General features: G+C 38.2%; 1 protein-coding gene across 3 annotated transcripts in view; it reads left to right on the forward strand.

Moving 5' to 3' along the window:
* AMPH (amphiphysin) overlaps window positions 1–20,309 on the forward strand; it is a 250,400-nt gene that overhangs the window by 220,355 nt on the left and 9,736 nt on the right. For all 3 annotated transcript variants that reach the window (XM_063609652.1, XM_055293373.2, XM_055293372.2), the window contains one exon: window positions 19,594–19,809. In XM_063609652.1, coding sequence (XP_063465722.1) covers window positions 19,594–19,809 — 216 coding nt within the window. The remainder of the gene's footprint in view (window positions 1–19,593; window positions 19,810–20,309) is intronic.

Below are 20,309 nucleotides of genomic sequence, written 5' to 3' on the forward strand. Positions count from 1 at the left end.
CTATGAAATAGGATTATTTAGGCATCAGGACCTTCATTTTACAGATTAAGAAAACGGACACAAAGAGATTGATTGATTAACCAAGATCGCACACCTAGAAAGTAGTGACATGTGATTCAAATCCTGGTATTTTAATCCATAGCTGTCTATCTCCTGACTACTCCAGATGCTTTTAAAAAGAGGAGGTTTTGTAAAAATATATTTATCAACACATCTTGTATCACATCTAACTAAACCCGTTAGGGTCACAACTTAGGGTCGAAGCTGACACAAAGACTTCCAACAATGAATGCTTAGACTTGATGGATGTTCCTGGTTTGTGGCTGAGGAGTTGAAATGAAACAGAAACTCTGTGCAGCCTCAACCTTGAACTTCTCAGAGGTAATGTGTGTCCTAATCCTACACTTTTTCTTTGGCTGCAAAGCAAATTTCAAAGGGGATGTATTTGAAAGACCTTGAATTAGGAATATGGGGAACTGAATGCATGGTCAACCAGTGAGGTGGCCTTAGGGAAATCATTTTACCCTCTGTGCCAGTTTTCTCGTTCCTCCTTTAAAAGGGTTGTACGTGATAACCTCTTCCTGCTCCCCAAAATCAAAATGTATTACTTTAAAAATTCCTTGTAGTAACAAGAGCACCTTGTGTTTATGGCTTTTTTCCAGCCTCTGTTTGCTAGGCCATTGGGATGACATATCATTGTGGAGTCGCTTTTACTTACTAATGCCATGGCCAGTTCAAAGGCAGTGAACTCAAAGGTTGGCAGTCGGGCCTTCCAAGTGCGACTTTCAGCTACCTACCCCTCCTCAAGCTTCAGGCCCCACACTGCCATCTGGGTTGGGTCCCAGGTTGCACGGTGAGATATATGTCGTGCTTGACAGGGTCAGGTTTGAGAGTTTTGCCAACAAAGTGTAATGACATTCAGGTGATTTGCAGATCACTGTTTCTCAGTCTAGTCTCTGGGTGTGTCTGGCAGCCTTCCTTCTGCCATCTGCCAACCTGAGCCTGGGCTTGCTTAGGAGAAGGCAGTTTGAGCAGTAACAGCAGACACTTTACATGTCATTCAAGATGACATAGCCAGCCATGGGAAAATGCTTATTGTACCGTAAAGTTGTCTTTGTTAAGCAACCTCTTTAACAAACTGTTTGCAATCCCCATTGAAGCTGTCCATGGTGGCTGCTCCAAAAACTAGTATGTGCTCATCTCCTCATCTCTGAGAGAGAACAATACATGGTATTTACGTTTGCATTAAAAGATAAGTCCTCTTTTCCTATCCACTTCTCCCCTACACGTTGCTGATAAATCACTAATTAAAACTTTAAATACTGATCTGTATTATTATTGGATATTCTGACACAAACTTAAAGGCCAAATTAACCAAAAACTCATTAACTTTGAGATCTGTGTAGAAGACTTTAATTTTTAAAGGAAGTGATGGAGCTAGTTCTAACAGACATTGCCATGGCAACAGTGCTGCCTGCAGTTGAGTTGCTCTGGGACCCGGCTGCTGAGGGTTCATGATGGGACTGCAGGCAATACCAGGAAAGCAGACTGAAAAAGATGATTGAGCTGAAGGTTGTGAGGGGGACACCACTAAATTCCTTTATTAGAAAGGAAGCACAGAAATGTTTCAAATGAAATTTGCGATACCAAGTGCCAGCTTTGAAAGGAACGCTACTAGGGACCCGGGGTACCATGAGAGAGCTTGCCCCTACCATCACACTGAAGGAAAATTATGACCTGAATTGTTTTAAATATAGTTCATGTGAAGAGATTTACCAGTCACCAGCCTGTGCCATAGTCCAGTCATCTTCTATTTGGGGCCATAATGAGGATCTGGATACCCTACCTCCCTTTTGGGCTTCTCTTTAAAATGGATTCTGAAGAAATGCTATATTTTCATTAAAATGCCAAGGATCTTCAGACAAGTCAATAGCTCAAATTGGATCTAGAATTAGAGATGGGCAAGAAAAGGCAATGGTGCTCTGCAGCCAGGATTCCCGCTGTATTTATCTTCCTTTGTTACTTTTCCCCATGAGTTTACACAGCCAGGCCCAAAGGGACTTCCTCCAGCTCTATAGCGAATTAGTGGAAGAGTCAAAACTAAAACCCAATTTCTAGTCTATCTCTAGTGCCGCTTCTACTTTATAATAGTTCCTCCCTTGTAAAATGAGAACACTGGGCCCTATGGTCCTTCCACCCATGGGATCAGATTAATCTCTAACTTGTGAACATAGCTATCCATGAAAGTCAAAATGTCCAACTTCTAAATGTTCTCAGTTGTAGTTCTGTAGTGCCATGGATCAACTGGTCATCTTTTCCACTTTTCCAGCCTGTGCATATCTTAACAATGAAATCTACAAGACAAAATGAAATCTATAGGACAATTACAGGACAAAATACTGTAGAATAATAATGTAAGCAAAAGTAATGTAGAGAAATTCTATCAAACCAACCTCTTCTTGATATCTTTTTGTTGTATAATTCACTATTGATTAAGAGGGATTTTGTGATATGTTTGCTTTGGTGCCTGGATAGTATGTGTACATGAATAAAGAAAAAACTTTATAATCCATGCATCTCACTTTAAAGAGTAGCATTCCAACAATTTAAGTGAATGTATCTACTGTTTATAAGAATACACTCACATTCTTTGTCAAACATCACTTGGGAACCAAAGGTTATTTAGGAGGTCTCAGAATTTCTGTGGAACTCCCTTACTTGAGAGGTGTGTGGTCTTCTTGGTTATGGGATGGTATGAGAAAACACAGAATTTAGAGTTAGACAAACTGTTTCAGTCCTTGTTTACTGACTAGGTGAATTATTTAAACTCGAAGTACTAGTTAATTTTTCTTGAAAATGGGGGAGTATTTAATAGGGTTGTTAGAAGAATAACGTATAATAAATGTAAACCCCCTGAGATAGAGTCTGGAAAATTGCAAATTCATGATAAATGTCCACTTCCCCCACAGTCTACAGAATGTGCATATATCAAAACTGTCAAGCAGAAACCTGTTTACGAATCAGAATCAGAATTATTATTCTCCATCTTTGGGGTAAATCAGTAAGCCTTGAATTCAGCGGTCCTGTAGTCAAATGTCTCTGTAAGAGCAAATGCCAGGAAGATGGCTGTTCTCCAATTGTAGTATAAAGTGTTCCATAGCCATGGAAGAATATCATTTGGCTAAAATTCAAAATATGTATGTTTTATTCTGTACTTATGGCTTGTAGAATTTACCATAGTGTATATTTAATTTTTAATTTTTTTAATTTAAAATTTTTAAATTTTATTTTAGATCCAGAGGGTACATGTGCAGGCTTATTATATGGTTATGTTGTGCAATGGTAAGATTTGGGCTTCTATTAAACCTATCACCCAAATAGTGAACTTTATACCCAATAGATAATTTTCCAACCTTCAGCCTCCTCTCCGTCTCAACTTTTGGAGCCTCCAGTGCCTATTATTTCCATCTTTATGTCCATGTGTATCCACTGGTTAGTTCCCACTTTAAAGTGAGAACATGTGGTATTGGATTTTATGTTTCTAAATTATTTCACTTAGGATAATGGCCTTTGGTTCCATCCATGTTGCTGCAAAGGATATGATTTTTATTCATTTTATGGCTGAATTACATTGTGTATATATATATATACCACATCTTCTGTATCCATTCATCTGTTTATAGACACTTAGGTTGATTCCACAACCTTGCTACTGTGAATAACGCTGCCATAAACATATGAGTGTAGATGTCTTTTTGATACAATGATATTTTTTCCTTTGGGTATATACCCAGTAGTGAAATTGCTGGATCAAGTGGTAGTTTGGTTTTTACTTCTTTGAGGAGTCTCCATACTGTTTCTGTAGGGGTTTTACTTATTTACCTTGCTACCAGGAGTGTATAAGTATTCCTTTTTTTCCACATACTTGCCAATATATGTTATTTTTGGACTTTTTAATAATAGCCATTCTGACTGATAGGGTATCTCATTGTGGTTTTGGTTTGCATTTTTCTGATAATTATTGATGTTGAGCATTTTTTCATGTGTTTGTTGGCTGCTTGTATGTCTTTTATTGAGAAATGTCTGTTTATGTCCTTTGCCCATTTTTAAGTAGAGTTATTTGTTTTTTCCTGTAGATTTGTTTGAGTTTCTTTTAGATTCGGGAATTAGTCCTTTGTCAAATGCACAGATTACACATATTTTCTCCCATTGTGTAGATTTTCTCTTTATTCTGCTGATAGTTTATTTTGCTGTGCAGAAGTTCTCTAGTTTAATTAAGCCTCATTGTCTATTTTTGTTTTTGTTACATTTGCTTTTGAGGTCTTAGACATAAATTCTCTCCCAGGGCCAATGTCCAGAAGAGTTTTTCCTAGGTTTTCCTTTAGGATTTTTTGTAGTTTCAGGTATTACACTTAAATCTTTAATCCACCTTGAGTTAATTTTTGTATATGATGAGAGATAGGAGTCCACTTTCATTCTCCTAAATATGGCTAGCCAATTTTTCCAGGATCATTTATTGAATAGGATGTCATTTTCCCATTGTTTATTTTTGTAAACTTTGTTGAAGATCAATTCGTTATAATATGTGGCTTTATTTCTATTTGGTTCCGATTTTTTTTTGTATTGCTACCATATGTCTAGTACCATGCTGTTTTGGTTACTATATCCTTGTAGTATAGTTTGACATCAAGTAATGTGATGCCTCCAGCTTTGTTTTTTTCACTTAGGGTTGCTTTGGCTATTTGGGCTCATTTTGGTTTCATATGAATTTTAGAATAATTTTTTCTAATTATGTGAAAGATGATATTGGTAGTTTAATAGGAATTACATTGAACCTATAGAATGCTTTGCACAGTATGGTCATTTTAATGATGTTGATTCTTCCAATCCTTGGGCATGGAATCTTTTTCCATTTGTTTGTGTCATCTGTTATTTCTTTCATCAATGTTTTGTAGCTCTCCTTGTAGAGGTCATTCACTTCCTTGGTTAAATGTATTCCTAAATATTTTATTTTTATTTTGGCTAAATGTATTCCTAAATATTTTATTTTTATTTTGGCTAAATGTATTCCTTTTTTTTTTTTTTTTTTGTATTTTTAGTAGAGACGGGGTTTCACCGTGTTAGCCAGGATGGTCTCGATCTCCTGACCTCATGATCCGCCCGACTCGGCCTCCCAAAGTGCTGGGATTACAGGCGTGAGCCACCGCGCCCGGCCAAATGTATTCCTAAATATTTTATTTTTATTTTGGCTAAATGTATTCCTAAATATTTTATTTTTATTGTGGCTATTATAAGTAAGATTGGTTTCTTGATTTGGTTCTTAGCTTGAGTGTTTTGGGCGTATAGAAATGCAACTGATTTTTGTACATTAATTTTGTATCCTGAAACTTCACTGAAGTCATTTGTCAAGTCTACGAGTCTTTTGGAGGAATCTTTAGTGTTTTCTGAGTGTAAGATAACATTGTTGGTGAACAGAGATAATTTGACTTCCTCTTTTCCAATTTGGATGCCTTTTATTTCTTTCTCTTGACTCATTGCTCTGGCTGCGATTTCCAGTACTTTTTTGAATAGCAGTAGGGAGAGTAGACATCCTTATCTTGTTCTAGTTCATAGGAGGAATGCGTTCAACTTTTTCCCATTCAGTACAATGTTGGCTGTGAGTTTGTCATAGATGGCTCTTATTATTTTAAGGTATGTTTCTACGATGCCCGATTTGTTGGGGGTTTTTATGATGAAGGGATGTTAGATATGTTTTTAAAAATTGCATCTATTGAGATGATCATATGGTTTTTGTTTTAAATTCTGTCTATGTAGTGAATCACATTTATTGATTTATGTATGTTGAACAATCTTTGAATCCCTGAAGTAAAACCCACTTGATCATGGTGGATTATGTCTTTGATAGGCTGTGAGATTCAGCTGCTAGTATTTGGTTGGGGATTTTTGCATCTATGTTCATTAAGAATGTTGGCATATAGTTTTCTTTCTTTGTTATGTCCTTGCCAGATTTTGGTAGCAGAATGATACTGGTTTTGTAGAATGAGGTAGGGAGGAATCCCTCCTCCTTGATTTTTTTTTTGGAATAGTTTTAGTAAAATTGTTACTAGGTCATCTTTATACATCTGGTGAAATTCTACTGTGAATTCGATCTGATGCTGGGCCTTTTATGTTGTTGGTAGATTTTTTATTACTGATGCAGTTTCATTACTCATTATTGGTCTGTTCAGGTTTTCTGTTTCTTCCTGGTTCAATCTTGGTAGGTTTTATGTTTCTGGGAGTTTATTCATTTCCTTTAGGTTTTCTAATTTGTACACAGAGATATTCATAATAGTGTCTGATGATTTTTTGTATTTCTGAGGTATCAGTTGTAATGTCATCTTTATCACTTCTGATTATATTTATTGAATCATCTTTTTTGGTTAATCTAGTTAGCAGTTGAATAGTCAGGTTGAATAGTCAGGGTTCTACAGAGGGACAGAGCCCATTGGAGATATATATATATATATATATATGGAGAGAGAGAGAGAGAGATTTTCCCTAATAGACTCCTCTCTCTGTCTCTCTATCTCTCTACAGATAGATAGATAGATAGATACATACATAGATAGATAGATAGAGATCTGTCTCTATATCTATCTATAGATAGATATAGAGTAATTGCTGTATGCTAGATAGATACAGATGGATATATCTATATAGCTATCTATCTATGTCTTTCCCTATATATATCTATATAGATGTATAGATATATAGGTATATATATATAGAGAGAGAGAGAAGAGTCTATTAGGGAAAATTGGCTTATGCAATTACAAGGCAAAGTCCCACAATTGGCCATCTGCAAGCTGAGGACAGAGAGAAACCAGTAGCAAGGCTCAGCCTAAGTCTGAAAGCTTCAAACCAGGGAAGCTGAGAATGCAGCTCTGTGTGACGCCAAAGGCCTGAGAGCCCACAAGAGGCCACTGGTGTAAGTCCCAAAACCTTCAGTCTGATATTCAAGGGCAGTAGGAGAGAAAGCAAGCATCCAGCACGAGAGAGAGAGAGAGAGAGAGAGAGAGAGAGAGAGAGACTTAGAGCAAGCAAGCTTATCCCCCTCTTCTACTTGGTGTTCCGGCCATGCTGGCGGCTGATTGGATGGTGCCCATTCACATTGAGGAGGGGTCTTCCTCTCCCAATCCACTGACTCAAATGTCAGTCTCCTCTGGCACCAACCTCACAGACACACCTAGAAACAATACTTCACCAACCATCTAGGCATCCCTCGATCCAGTCAAGTTGACACCTAATATTAATTATTATAGCAGTCTATAAATTTTATTTATCCTTTTAAATAGACAACTTTCTGTTTTGTTGATCCTTTGTAAGATTTTTTTAAAATTTTCAATTTCATTTAGTTCTGCACTGATCTTTGTTATGTCTTTTCTTCTGCTAGCTTTAGGTTTGGTTTGTTCTTATTTTTCTAGTTCCTTGAGGTGTGACGTTAGATTGTTAATTTGAGATCTTTATATCTTTTTGATGTAAGTATTTAACAGCATAAACTTTCTTCTTAGCATTGCTTTTGCTGTATCCCAGAAGTTTTGATATGTTGTGTCTCTATTTTCATTTGTTTCTATTTTTTTTATTTTTACCTTAATTTCTTATTTACCCAAAAGTTATTCAGGAGCAAGTTGTTTAATTCCCAAGTATTTGTGTGGTTTTTAGAGTTTCTCTTGGTATTTATTTCTAATTTTATTCCACTGTGGTCTGAGAAGATGCTTGGTATGATTTCAGGGCTTTGAATTTATTGAGACTTGCTTTATGGCTAAGCATATGGTTGATTTTGGAGAATGTTTCATGTGCAGATAAAAAAATGTATATTCTGCAGTTGTTGGGTGGAATGTTCTATAGATGTCTATTAAGTCCATTTGGTCAGAAGTGCATTTATGTCCAGAGTTTCTTTGTTAGTTTTCTGCCTTGGTGATCAGTCTGGTGCTATCAGTGGGGTATTGAAGTCCTCCATTATTATTGTAGTGATGACTATCTCTTTTCTCAGGTCTAGTAGCATTTGTTTTATAAATCTGAGTGCTCTGGTGTTAGATGTGTATATATCTCTATATCTACATATATATATATATATATCTACATATATATATATGATAGTTAAATCTTCTTGTTGAATTGAACTCTTGTTATGATATAATGCTGTCTTTGTCTTTCTTTTTGATGTTATTGGCTTAAAGCCTGTTTTATCTGATATAAGGATAGCAACTCCTGCTCTTTTTGTTTCCAGTTGCATCATATATCATTTCCAGCCCCTTTTCTTGGAGCCTGTGGGTGTCATTACATGTTAGATGGGTGTCTTGTATGCAGCAGATGGTTGGGTTTTGTTTTTTTAATCCAATTTTCCAATCTATAAGTGGAACATTAAGGCTATTTATGCTCAAGTTTAATATTGACATGTGAGGTTTTGTTCCTATCATAGTGTTATCAGCTAGTTGCATTATAATCTCAGTTGTGTAATTGCTTTATAGGATGTGTGAACTTTGTACTTATGTGTGCTTTTATGGTGGTATCATCCTTCCCCTTGCATGTTTAGAGCTCCTTTCAGCATTTCTTGTATGACCAGTCTAGTGGTGACAAATTCTTTTAGCATTTGTTTGTCTGGGAAAGACTTTATTTCTCCTTTGTTTATGAAGCTTAGTTTGACAAGATATAAAATTCTTGGCTGGCATTTTTTTTTCTTTAAGAAGGCTAAAAATAGGCCCCAAATCTCTTCTGGCTTATGAGGTTTCTGCTGAGAAGTCGACTGTTAGTCTGTTGGAATTTCCTTTGCAGGTAAATTTGACACTTCTCTCTAGCTGCCTTTAAGATTTTTTCTTTAGTGTTGATCTTGGATACTCTGTTGATTATATTTCTTTGATGATGTTAATCTCATATAGTACATCCCAGATGTTCTCTGAATTTTTTGTATCTGAATAAATACTTCTCTATCAAGATCAGGAAAACTTTTCTGAATCATTGCCTCAAATATGTTTGAGGGAACATACTGCACTCCTTTGGAGGTGTCAAAACACTCTGTCTTTTTGTATTGCCGGAGTTCTTCTGCTGATTCTTTCTCATGTGAAGAAGCTGTCACTTCTTATTTTTAAATTAGTCATCCTTTGGATGGGACATTTAAATTTTTACCCTTTTTTTCCCTTGAGGATATGGCTGTGGGGTTTGTTGTATATGATTGTTTGGCTTTGTTTCTAGGTGCTTTCAGGAGGCCAAGGCTCTACATGGGTTCCTTGGTTATGGATATCTGTCGTGTGGTGGCTTTCTCAAATGCTGCTTGTTGTAGCAGTATATTGGATATATGAGCTGATACACTGTCTTCTGTGGGGCTGGGAGTGTGGAGGTCTCAAGAAGTTTATCTCATACATTAACACTATGCCCTTCTGCAGCAGGTTTTTTATTTGGTCTTCAGTCTCCAGTCCAGTAAGTGGCACCTAAGGATGAGAGCTGGCTTACCCTTGGGTAGCTGGATGATGAATGGAGGCACCTACCCTGACAAGGGTGACAGGAGGAGTTTGTATTGGGATGTGCTGAGCTCTTGGGGATAAGGGTTAGGGGGCTGCACCAGCTTCTCATCCTAGATAGGCAGGAATGTGATTCACTTGCCTGTTGCAGGACTCGTGACCTTTAGTTCACGTAGATGCTGTCCTTTGACTCCAGTCTGCAGTGTGACTGAGGTCTGTGAAAGGACCTCTCTGGTGGCTATCAGCAAAATGGCCTTGGGGCAGAGCTTCTTCCCCCAGTCCAGAGCAGACAGCTCTGTGACTTGTCTGTCCTCTGTTGCCACCATGCTGCCCACTCTGTTTAGGGAGGGGAAGATGGGCTCTGCCCTTTGTGCAAACCCGAATGGCATAGGCTCACTTTCACTGGGGGTGCGGCCATCTGGAAATGCACTGAAAAGGCTTTCTCCAAGTGCACTTGCCCAACCCCCCAGCAGGGAAAGTCTGCTCTGCATCCACAGTGGTGGGTGGGGGAAGTGGGAAATGGCCTCTTTTCCATGATCTTTCCCAGCCATTGGTGCTACCCCTTTCAGAAATCATCACCATGCCTGCATTTCCTTTGTTCCAAGGGGCACTTTGGCAGGCCATATTCCCCCTTCCCTCGGGGTGGCCTCTGCCAAAAGCTAGCTCTCTGGAGTACCCAGAGCTTCCCAGCATCCACCCCATCAGTCCCCTATCACTGCCAAGTCAGAGTGGGCTCTGAGGTATGTTTGCAGGGGGTCTGGTGACACAGCTGCACAAAGGCTGAGGTTCCTCAGGCAGGCAGTGACCTACACTGGGTACACAACCGGTATGCCACCTGCTGTTTCAGTGCAGGCCTGCGGGGAGTGCGAGTGCACCTGGAGGAGTTGGCCACCGCTGCTCTGTCCTCAAGAAGTTCTCAGATTGCCACCAACAGCATTGCCCAAGGTCACAAGGGCAGAGGTGCTCTCTGACAATTTAGTGGTCAGCAGTTTGTCACAGAAGGGAGGGGAGTAGAGAAGCACCCCCACCTACCCTTTCTGCCGAATTCTAAGTTCCTTAAGAGTCAGTCTCTGCCAGACTCTTGTAGCTTTCCTTTTCTACACCCCAGCTTATTTCCATGGGAACTCCAACAGGTCCTGGCTCTCTTCTCTCAGCTTTCCATTCAGATCATGGCCACTCATCTGTAACTTTGATCCCCTTTCTGAAGAGAACTGGCATCTGACGTCTCCAGTCAGCCATCTTGGAAAAAAAAACCCAAAAAACCTTGGAGCATTTTTTTAAAAAAATGAAATTTATCATTGGGATGTGTAAATGAAGATTCACGAGAAAGCTGAAAACACTTAAAAATCACTCGAAAAATCAGATTCACTATAACTAGTTTTTTTTGTTTTCATTTTAATGATTTTACTCTTAAAGAAAAAAACCCAGCATATAGAAAAAGAAAGTCAACATTTCAAAAGTGTATTCTAGAAATGTTAGCTAAACCCAAGGTAATTTTCTATAAAACAAAGTATAAATGGACCCTTGAAGCATAATACCTGAGCCAGGCAAGGGAAAATATCCGAGAGTGTCATCCATCTCCACCCTCCATCAGAGACAACTCGCATCTACCCCGCCATGAGTATGGGATTCCTTTCTGAAGCATCCAGGCCATTTGGGGCCTGCTGCTACTCTCACAGAAGTATATCCTTTGACACTTATATTTGGGGGATTCAAAACAGGTGATTCTATGTAAAGACTTGATAAATCCCTCTCCAGCTCCTGCTCATCTAAGAGTCCCCAGATAGTGAGTAAAATGGAACAAAGAAAATGTTTCCACGTCTACTGTAAACATCAAGCCTATAGAGATTTCTCCTGATTTGAGAAAACTAAGCAAATAAATACATTTTTAGATTAGCAAGCACCTATAGAGCAATACAAAAGAAAAAATAATGATTGCATGCCAGAGTTAAAAGTTTCTTTAGAGAACATGCAACAATAACAAAAATTACCTGACACATAAAGACAAAATTTGAAAATTGCCTTCCTTTTTGTTGTCAGTAAAACTCAAGATGAACTCGATAGGTGAAACAAAAGATGAAAGGTTAGATGATAAGGCAACCATATTGAGAAGAAAAGAAAGTCACTTTGAAAGGCAGATGAAAAGGGAACTCAATAACATGAGAAAAGATTTTAAGGGGAGGAAATGTAATATTAGAATTAAAATTTGCATGAGATGTGGTAAAGACGAGAAGCAACACTACGGAGAATCGATTTAGTGATATGAGGACAAGCTGGAGTAGTTCTCCCAACACATAAAGAGAAGCACAAGCAAAGGTGATGGATTTAGGGGCCAAGGAGTGAAGATACAGCTCATGGGTAGAAGTTCATCCTGACGAAGAGACTGTAAGAATGTTGCAGAAGCAGAAGTGGCCGGTATAATAGAAGAAAACATGCTCGAATTGAAGTTTTCCTAGTTGATGGAATTCCTGCATGTGGACTATAAGAAATCACCAAAAAAAGCAAACTTAATGGGGAGAGACTACATTGAAATGTATTTTAAATATTTGAGTTTAAAGTTTAAAAAAAAGAAGTTCTGCAAGCATCTAGGTTGGAAGTAAGAAAGCACTACAAAGGAACAACAATTAGGTTGTTCTCTGACTTATCCATATCAATACTAAAGGTCAGAAGCTATTAGAACAACATACAGATTTTGAGAACAAAGAAACACAATATAGTAATTCTACCCCAAGTCAATAGTTGGTCATGTAGGAAAGCAGCAGAAAGACATTACCAATTACATAAGGTGTTAGAGACTTTCCATAGAATTCCTAAAAAGCATTTTATGAAGATATATTACAATTGACTGAAAGATGACTCAAATTGAGGCAGATAGGTGGGAAGACGTGATAAAGCAAATGTGGTGACATGTCTATTGAAGATCCTAGGTGGTGAGCACTTGGAAGTTCATTGTATGATTCTATGTTTTTGAAATTTTTTTTAAATTTCTTATAATGTTGAGCAGAAACCCCAAAAACATGTTTAATGGAAACATCATAAAGAAATAAAGAGAGCAGTGTTTAGTATTTAAATTACTGAAATGTGTAACCTAATAATTGTTGGGTTACAAACCAAAGATCTTTCTCAGTGTTAGAGTAACATTTAAAAATGAAACCAACTAGTGTTTAATGCTAATAGAACTGTTAAATAACTTGTAATGTTAAATATATAATGAATCATTATATATCCATTACTATAACTTTTCTAAGAAACATGACTCATATTTTGTAAAAACCCCTGTATGATTAGAAAATGAATACAACTAAATATTATCAAAATGTTACCATAAGTTATTTCTTTTATTATTTTAAAATTTGTTAGAAAAAAAATTTTTTTAATTGCTTTATTAGAAAAATGCCTATGATCAGTTACAATAACATACTTTATAAATAAGTATGGAATTTCATGCTGGGCAGAAGGAGAATCAAAGTATCTTCAATTGTCTTATCCAGACCAGTTGCGTGATTGAGAAACTACTTTCCGGCATTGTTCAGAGCTAATATTACAAAGAAAACAAGCAAATAAATAAATAAATGAGTGAATGAATGTATGAATGCATGACATAAACCTCAGAGATGACAAGTTCTCTTGAGCCTATCACTGCTCTGACATGTTTGGGGGTCTTGGTCCTTGACCTGCTTTCACAGCACCATCTCATAGCAGGACTGGCTAGTTTCTGTCACCCAGTTGTGTTTCCCTATTTTACATGATTGATAACCTAGGCTATTGTTGCATTTCATTCATGTCATTACATTTCCAGAAAATTTTGCTAAAGCAAATTTAAACTGGTGTTTAGAGGACCCTGGCATGAATGCCATAAGTATATGGCTTTCCACCAAGGAGATGATTGAGGCAGAAGATTAGAAAGCAATCAGGGGCCCGGCACGGTGGCTCACGCCTGTAATCCCAGCACTTTGGGAGGCTGAGGTGGGTGGATCGCCTGAGGTCAGGAGTTCAAGACCAGCCTGGCCAACATGGTGAAACCCCGTCTGCACTCAAAATACAAAAAAATTAGCCGGGTGTGGTGGCAGGTGCCTGTAATCCCAGCTACTCGGGAGACTGAGGCAGGAGAATCGCCTGAACCTGGGAGGCCGAGGTTGCAGTGAGCCAAGATCGTGCCATTGCACTCCAGCCTGGGCAACAAGAGTGAGACTTCATTTCAAAAAAGAAAAAGAAAAAAAGAAAGCAATGAGGTATGGTGCAGAGAGCCACCACCTACTCTCTCCAGAAGGTTCTGTGCTGGTCACTGTGATTTCTGTGTGATGGATAGGCAGGTTAGCAATACTCCTAGTTTCTGCACCTCATAGACCTCATGGATATAATAAATATGTGCCCAAGGTCAAGGAGAACATTTTTAGTCTCTCTTTGCAATAGCTGTTTCCCCCATAAATATATTTGACCAATAGATAGTATAGTTTGGCAGAAGGTAGGATAATTGTGTTTTTCTGAACATTTAGAGTGAAGAGAAACATTTGATAGCACTGGGTATGAAAGACTTGAAATACTTTCAGCAAATTCAGTCCTCTGGTCTTCCTGAGTAACATTTTTTAAAAAGCAAATAGCGGTCATTTATCATTGTGGTTTTTCCTAGCAGGTATAACATGTACTGTAGCAAGCAGAGCATAGAAAATGTTTTTTCTTTTATAGCTCTACAAATAGCTAACAAATTGAAATGCATAACAACAACAATAATAATAAGAGGTATAACTTTCATTGATGAAAACCTTTTCACCTTTTCGTGATTTTATCTACAGCTAACACCTAATCTGAACAAAGGGGTTCCTGTTTTCCATTGTATTTTTGTGTTGTTCTATTCTTGTGGTCAGTAAATAGGGCATTGGAAATATTTTGGTAAGAGCAAAAAATCTGGACCGGATTCCAGACATAAAGGGAGGGCTGAGGCCCCTTGATCATTAGACCAATGTCAGAAACAGAAAGCTATGAGGATATGCAGATATTGGATGATCCTTCTCTGTTTACGTAGTTTTTAAGCTCTGTAAAATCAGCGTGTTAAGTAAACAGCAGCTGGAGAAATGGGAATTCATTACTAACGGACTCAGAGTAGGGTGTAGGAGTGTTAATTGTTTGTTTTCCAAGTATATCATTCAAATTGTTTGGCTTCTCTTTAAAGTCTAAAGTGCCAACTCCTTAGCACCTTACCTTTGCCAGAATTGTTAATTTCAGTATTTTTTTGATATTTATTTATCATTCTTAAAATCAGTTTTCTGCATGCTGCAGTTCTTTTCTATGTGACAGAAATCAGGTAAATTGCTGAGGTGCTGAGGCTGAGGTATTTGCTCCTACAAGGTCAGGAACGTCAGAGCAGTCAGGCAGAGCCTTTGGCCGCCACCTGCTGGTAGTTGGTGTCACAGCAGCTAATACCTGTTTTTTTATTATTTTATTTTTATGTTTATTTTTAACTTTTGTGGGTACATAGGGGGTGCATATATTTATGAGGCACATGAGATATTTTGATACAGATATACAACGTGTAGTAATTACATCAAAGTAAATATATCTATCACCTCCTCAAGCATTTATCCTTTTTTTGCATTATAATCCAGTAATATTCTTTTAGTTATTTTAAAATGTACAATAAGTTATTGTTGACTGTAGTCACCCTGTTTGTGTTATGAAATACTAGGTCTTATTTATTCTTTCTAACTATTTTTTGTGCCCATTAACCATCCCCCTACTTCCTCACTACCCTTCCCAGCCTCTGGTAAGGATCCTTCTACTCTCTATCTCCATGAATTCAATTGTTTTAATTTTTAGCACCTACAAATAAGTAAGAACATTCAAAGTTTGTCTTTCTGTGCCTGGCTTTTTTCCCTTAACATAATGACCTCCAGTTCCATCCATGCTGTTGCAAATGACAAGCTCTCATTGTTTTCTATGGCTGAATAGTACTCCATTGTATATATGTATCACATTTTCTTTATCCATTCATCTGTTGATGGACACTTAGGTTGCTTCCAAATCTTGGCTATTGTGAATAGTGCTGCAATAAACATGGGAGTGCAGATACCTCCTTGATATATTGATTTCCTTTTTTTTTTTTTTTTTTTGAGTATATACCTAGCAGTGGGATTGCTGGATCATATGGTATCTCTACTTTTAGTTTTTGTGTTTTTTTTTTTTTTTTTGAGGAACCTCCGAACTGTTCACCATAATAGTTGCATTAATTTACATTTCCACCAACAGTATATGAGGTTTCTTTTTTCTCTACTTCCTCGCTAGCATTTGTTATTGCCTGTCTTTTGGATAAAAGCTGTTTTAACTGGGGTGAGATGAGGTCTCATTGTAGTTTTGATTTGCATTTCTCTGATGATCAGTGAGGTTGAGTACCTTTTCACATACTTGTTTGCTATTTATGTCTTCTTTTGTGAAATGTCTATTCAGATCTTTTGCCCATTTTTTAATTGGAGTTATTAGATTTTTTCCCCATAGAGTTGTTTGAGATCCTTATGTATTCTGGTTATCAATCCCTTGTCAGATGGGTAGTCGCAAATATTTTCTCCCATTCTGCAGGTTGTCTTTGTTGATTGTTCCCTTGGCAGTGCAGAGGCTTTTTAACTTGACGTAATCCCATTTGTCCATTTTTGCTTTGCGTGCCTGTGCTTTTGGGATATTACTCAAGAAATCTTTGCCCAGTCCAGTGTCCTAGAGAGTTTTCCCAATGTTTCCTTTTGGTAGTTTCATAGTTTGAAGCCTTAGATTTAAGTCTTTAATCCATTTTTATTTAAGTTTTGTATATAGCAAAAGATAGGAGTCTAGTTTCATTGCCTGCTTAAATTATCTAGCAAAGGAAAGGTGATAACATGTATATTTAGTGATGGCAAAATCTTATACAACCAAATTGATAGATATCTAGAGATAAGTTACAGGTTAATAATAAACTTTATGTTTGTATGGAACAAGTTTAAAAAATTACCTGTGGCAACACCATCTATAGGTCACAGAAATATATCCTCTCCCAGAGATGTAGCATCAATTCAACTGAGACTAAAAGCCAATTAGTAATAATGTGTAGTTGGAACATATATGTATAAACAGATTTATGCATAATCACTTGGGAGAGTAGCCCATGGAATAACATCCTGTCTGCTTTTTCATCTGTAGCAGTGCCTCAGCTGCATGTGTGTGTAGTGGTGGTGTCTGCTGCTCTGTTTGTCCATACCGTCTGCATGTAGATAGAGTCCATCTGCTTCCAAGCTGTTGAAACTAGTGGGATATTCATAGGTGTGATTTTCCAGACAGATGGAGAGAATAAGCTTATAATCATGACACAGCTTATTTTCCACATTTGAGCTCATAAGTTTATTGCATGCACATTTTCTTTCAGTATAGTTTTTAACATAGAAGAAACTTTATTAGGTCCTTAGTATCCTAGAGAAATCCTGTTAATGTCTCCAACAATAAAGCTATGAGCAATTGCTCCTTGTTCTTCTCAGGATTAAGATGCCAAACTAATTTATGTTCTGATTACTATTCTCTTGACAACAGTAACAATAGCATCCATAAAAAGGTTGGTGCTTATTTAAAACAGTGATGAAATTCTATTTGATTTCAAAATAAACTTTTTATTATAGGAATTTTCAGCCATTTGCCAAAATATAAACCCTCATGTACTTTTTACCCCACTTCAATAATGATCAGCATTTATAATTCACTTCCAATAAGTGTCTGTTACAATTCATGAGAAATCATTACTTTTGTGAACCCATATTGTATTAGTCCATTTTCATGCTGCTGATAAAGACATACCTGAGACTGGGCAATTTGCAAAAGAAAGAGGTTTATTGGACTTACAGTTCCACATAGCTGGGGAGGCCTCACAATCATGGTGGAAGGCAAGGAGGAGCAAGTCACATCTTACATGGATGGCAGCAGGCAAAAACAGAGCTTGTGCAGGGAAACTCCCATTTCTAAAACCATCAAATCTGGTGAGACCCATTCACTATCACAAGAACAGCACAGGAAAGACCCACCCCCATGATTCAATCATCTCCCACCAAGTCCCTCCCACAACACATGGGAATTATGGGACCTACAAGATGAGATTTGGGTGGGGACGCAGAGCCAAACCATGTCACATGTACTTTCATGACAGGGCAGGAAGAAGGAAGTATGTCATGGCTAGGGATTGCATTTTAAATCGTTGCACACCCTGGTTGGAGAGCCACATCCTCGTAATAGGAGATTCTCATAAGAGAGGGAAATAAATTTCTAAGAATATGAGTAAATACTTGGACATATAATGAGTAGTATAGCTGTTAACATTTCTTTTTCATTCTCAAATAAAATCTTATCTTGTAGAAAAATGTACTGTATATATTCTGTAACAGGCATTTTTATTTAAACTATTACCTGTACCTTTGAGCCAGCAGAAACGTTTTTAAAACTGCTTTGTTATAAGTGTAGGTGTGTGGTTCATGCTCTTCATCTCCAATTTCTGATGCTCACTTGGAGGTACTCTTCATTGTCCTTTTCTGTTTTCTGAGTTTGAAAGTTAATATTTGCAATATTAGGGCCTTCCTAACTTAAGATGTTGAGCTGGGTAGAATGTATTCAACAAGGAAAAAATAGTTAATCCTAATCACATCAGATAGTAAAAGCCATTTTTGAAATATGTGTCCTGGATATATTATATAAGATCAACCTGAGATTCTTGTTCCATAGTCTTTCTCACGTGAACCTCTCAAATCAAGTCTGCCAAGCTAATGTTGTCAGAATCCTGTTTAAAGAGTTGGACTCCAACCCATTTGTTCAAAACTAAAACTCCTGATTGTACTTCCTTTATTTCATTATCTCAAGTTTTAAATAGTACTTAAAACTCTTCTTCTGACTGTGTTTCTACCTTAGAAAGAAAATTCTGACTTTTTTCTATCTCACTTCTCCTTATTGGACCTAAACTATGATTTTGGCATTTTGCCTGTAACAGGCTCTACAGCTATTCAGAGTATTATCATGCATATTTGATTACAAAAATGATTTCCCCTTTATTCTCGAGGGTTTTTGAGAAAGCTTCCTTATGTATTTTTTTTCCTGTGAAAGTGATTTGGCTTCTGGAACCTTCCTCACAATGATTTGAAAGTTTATACTAAAATGCAATCTTTCTAAATTTTGACTTTGTGTGATGCGGATGCTTTTCTGATACGGCTTTTCTCTCTGACCCAGGCCACTTCCATCCTGTGACCCAGATGTGCCATGTAAATCAAAAAGTGACCAAGGCACGTCTCAGTCACGGAGAGGCTTATTTAGCCAAGGTTAAGGATGCACCCAGGAAAAAGAGACACGAGTCAAAGGAGGATCTGTGACCTGTGCTTTTTCTGAAGAGAGTTTTGAGAACTTCAGTATTTAAAGGGGAAATAGCAAGCAAGAAGGAAATAATTTTTTAAAAAAGAGGGTGGGTAGGCAATGAGACAAGTGTCACATTCTTGTGAGGCTCTGATTAGCGCTCAGTGAATCTGCATTTCACATGTGAAAAGAGGGAGTGGGGACAAAGTCACTCATGCCTTCATCTCACGCTCTGTAGTTCTGCATGTTACATAAGATGAAGGAAGCATGTGAAATTACAGCTCTGTGTTTGGGAACAAAAGGAAGGTGGTTTTCGTGTGACTCTGTTTCCAAGCGTAGCTTTCCTTTGGCATGGTGAGTTTAAGGTCCCGATATTCAATTATATTTCTTTCACTCCCCTATGGCCTCATTTGTTGCTTCTAGCCAATAAAAATGGAAATAGCTTGTGAAGAGGACCACCCACACCTTAAAAGCTGTGTCTTTGGAATGGTGTATGTCACTTCCATTTGAATCCCATTTGCTATACCTGACAGCAGGGAAAGCTGAGGAGTGTAGAATTGTTGGGAGTTCAGCAAAAGAAAAGTCGGAGTGTTGATGAATAGATGGCAGACTCTGCTGTACCTAAATCCTGGGAGTGCAAAGAATGTTCCAAATCTGAATAGCCTCCACAGAGGGGAGATTAGAAATAGGTTTGAGTTTGACTCCTGGCAGAGGCCCATGGAGATGCAGACGTGGCCTGTTGGTTTCTGCCCTGCAGATCATACCTGGAGCTGATGCTGATGCTGATGCAGCTGTTGGAACCTTGGTGTCAGCAGCTGAGGGGGCCCCAGGAGAGGAAGCAGAGGCAGAGAAGGCCACTGTCCCTGCCGGGGAAGGAGTAAGTTTAGAGGAGGCCAAAATTGGAACTGAAACCACTGAGGGTGCAGAGAGTGCCCAACCTGAAGCAGAGGAGCTGGAAGCAACAGTGCCTCAGGTGAGTGTCCCATGTCGCAGCCAGGGGAGCTCCTGGGAAGTAGCATGGGCTGGGTGCTCTGTTGGTTGGTTCATAGTGATAACTCTTTGGATGTATAATAGGTTTGTAGCAATTTTGTGGCTCCACGAAACATTATTATCAGATTCTCAGAAAGAGTAATCCCAGCTGCTCAGTATCAGCATTGCAATGTTGCATACAGGCCCTCAGGGCCTGTGGCTGACTGGGCCTAAGCATGGAAAGGGGAAGGGGAAACTGGGGTGACGTGGAGAAAGGAATGAAGCAGGACAGTGAAAAGGATGAGAATGGAGCCGGGAGAAAGAGAATGTGATGAAGTGAGCACTTAGCCCAGGGAGAACTCAATAGTATTTAGATCTTGGTATTCTTATTACTGTTTGGTGGTTATTATTATCATTAGAGTGCCCCAAGTTCACCATCAGGCCCCTTTTACCAAGAGCCCACCACTGGGTGGCAGTTTGAGAAGGGAAACAAAGGGACCAGGG

This window comes from Symphalangus syndactylus, chromosome 9 (assembly GCF_028878055.3).
Source record: "Symphalangus syndactylus isolate Jambi chromosome 9, NHGRI_mSymSyn1-v2.1_pri, whole genome shotgun sequence".
Classification (NCBI taxonomy): domain Eukaryota; kingdom Metazoa; phylum Chordata; class Mammalia; order Primates; family Hylobatidae; genus Symphalangus; species Symphalangus syndactylus.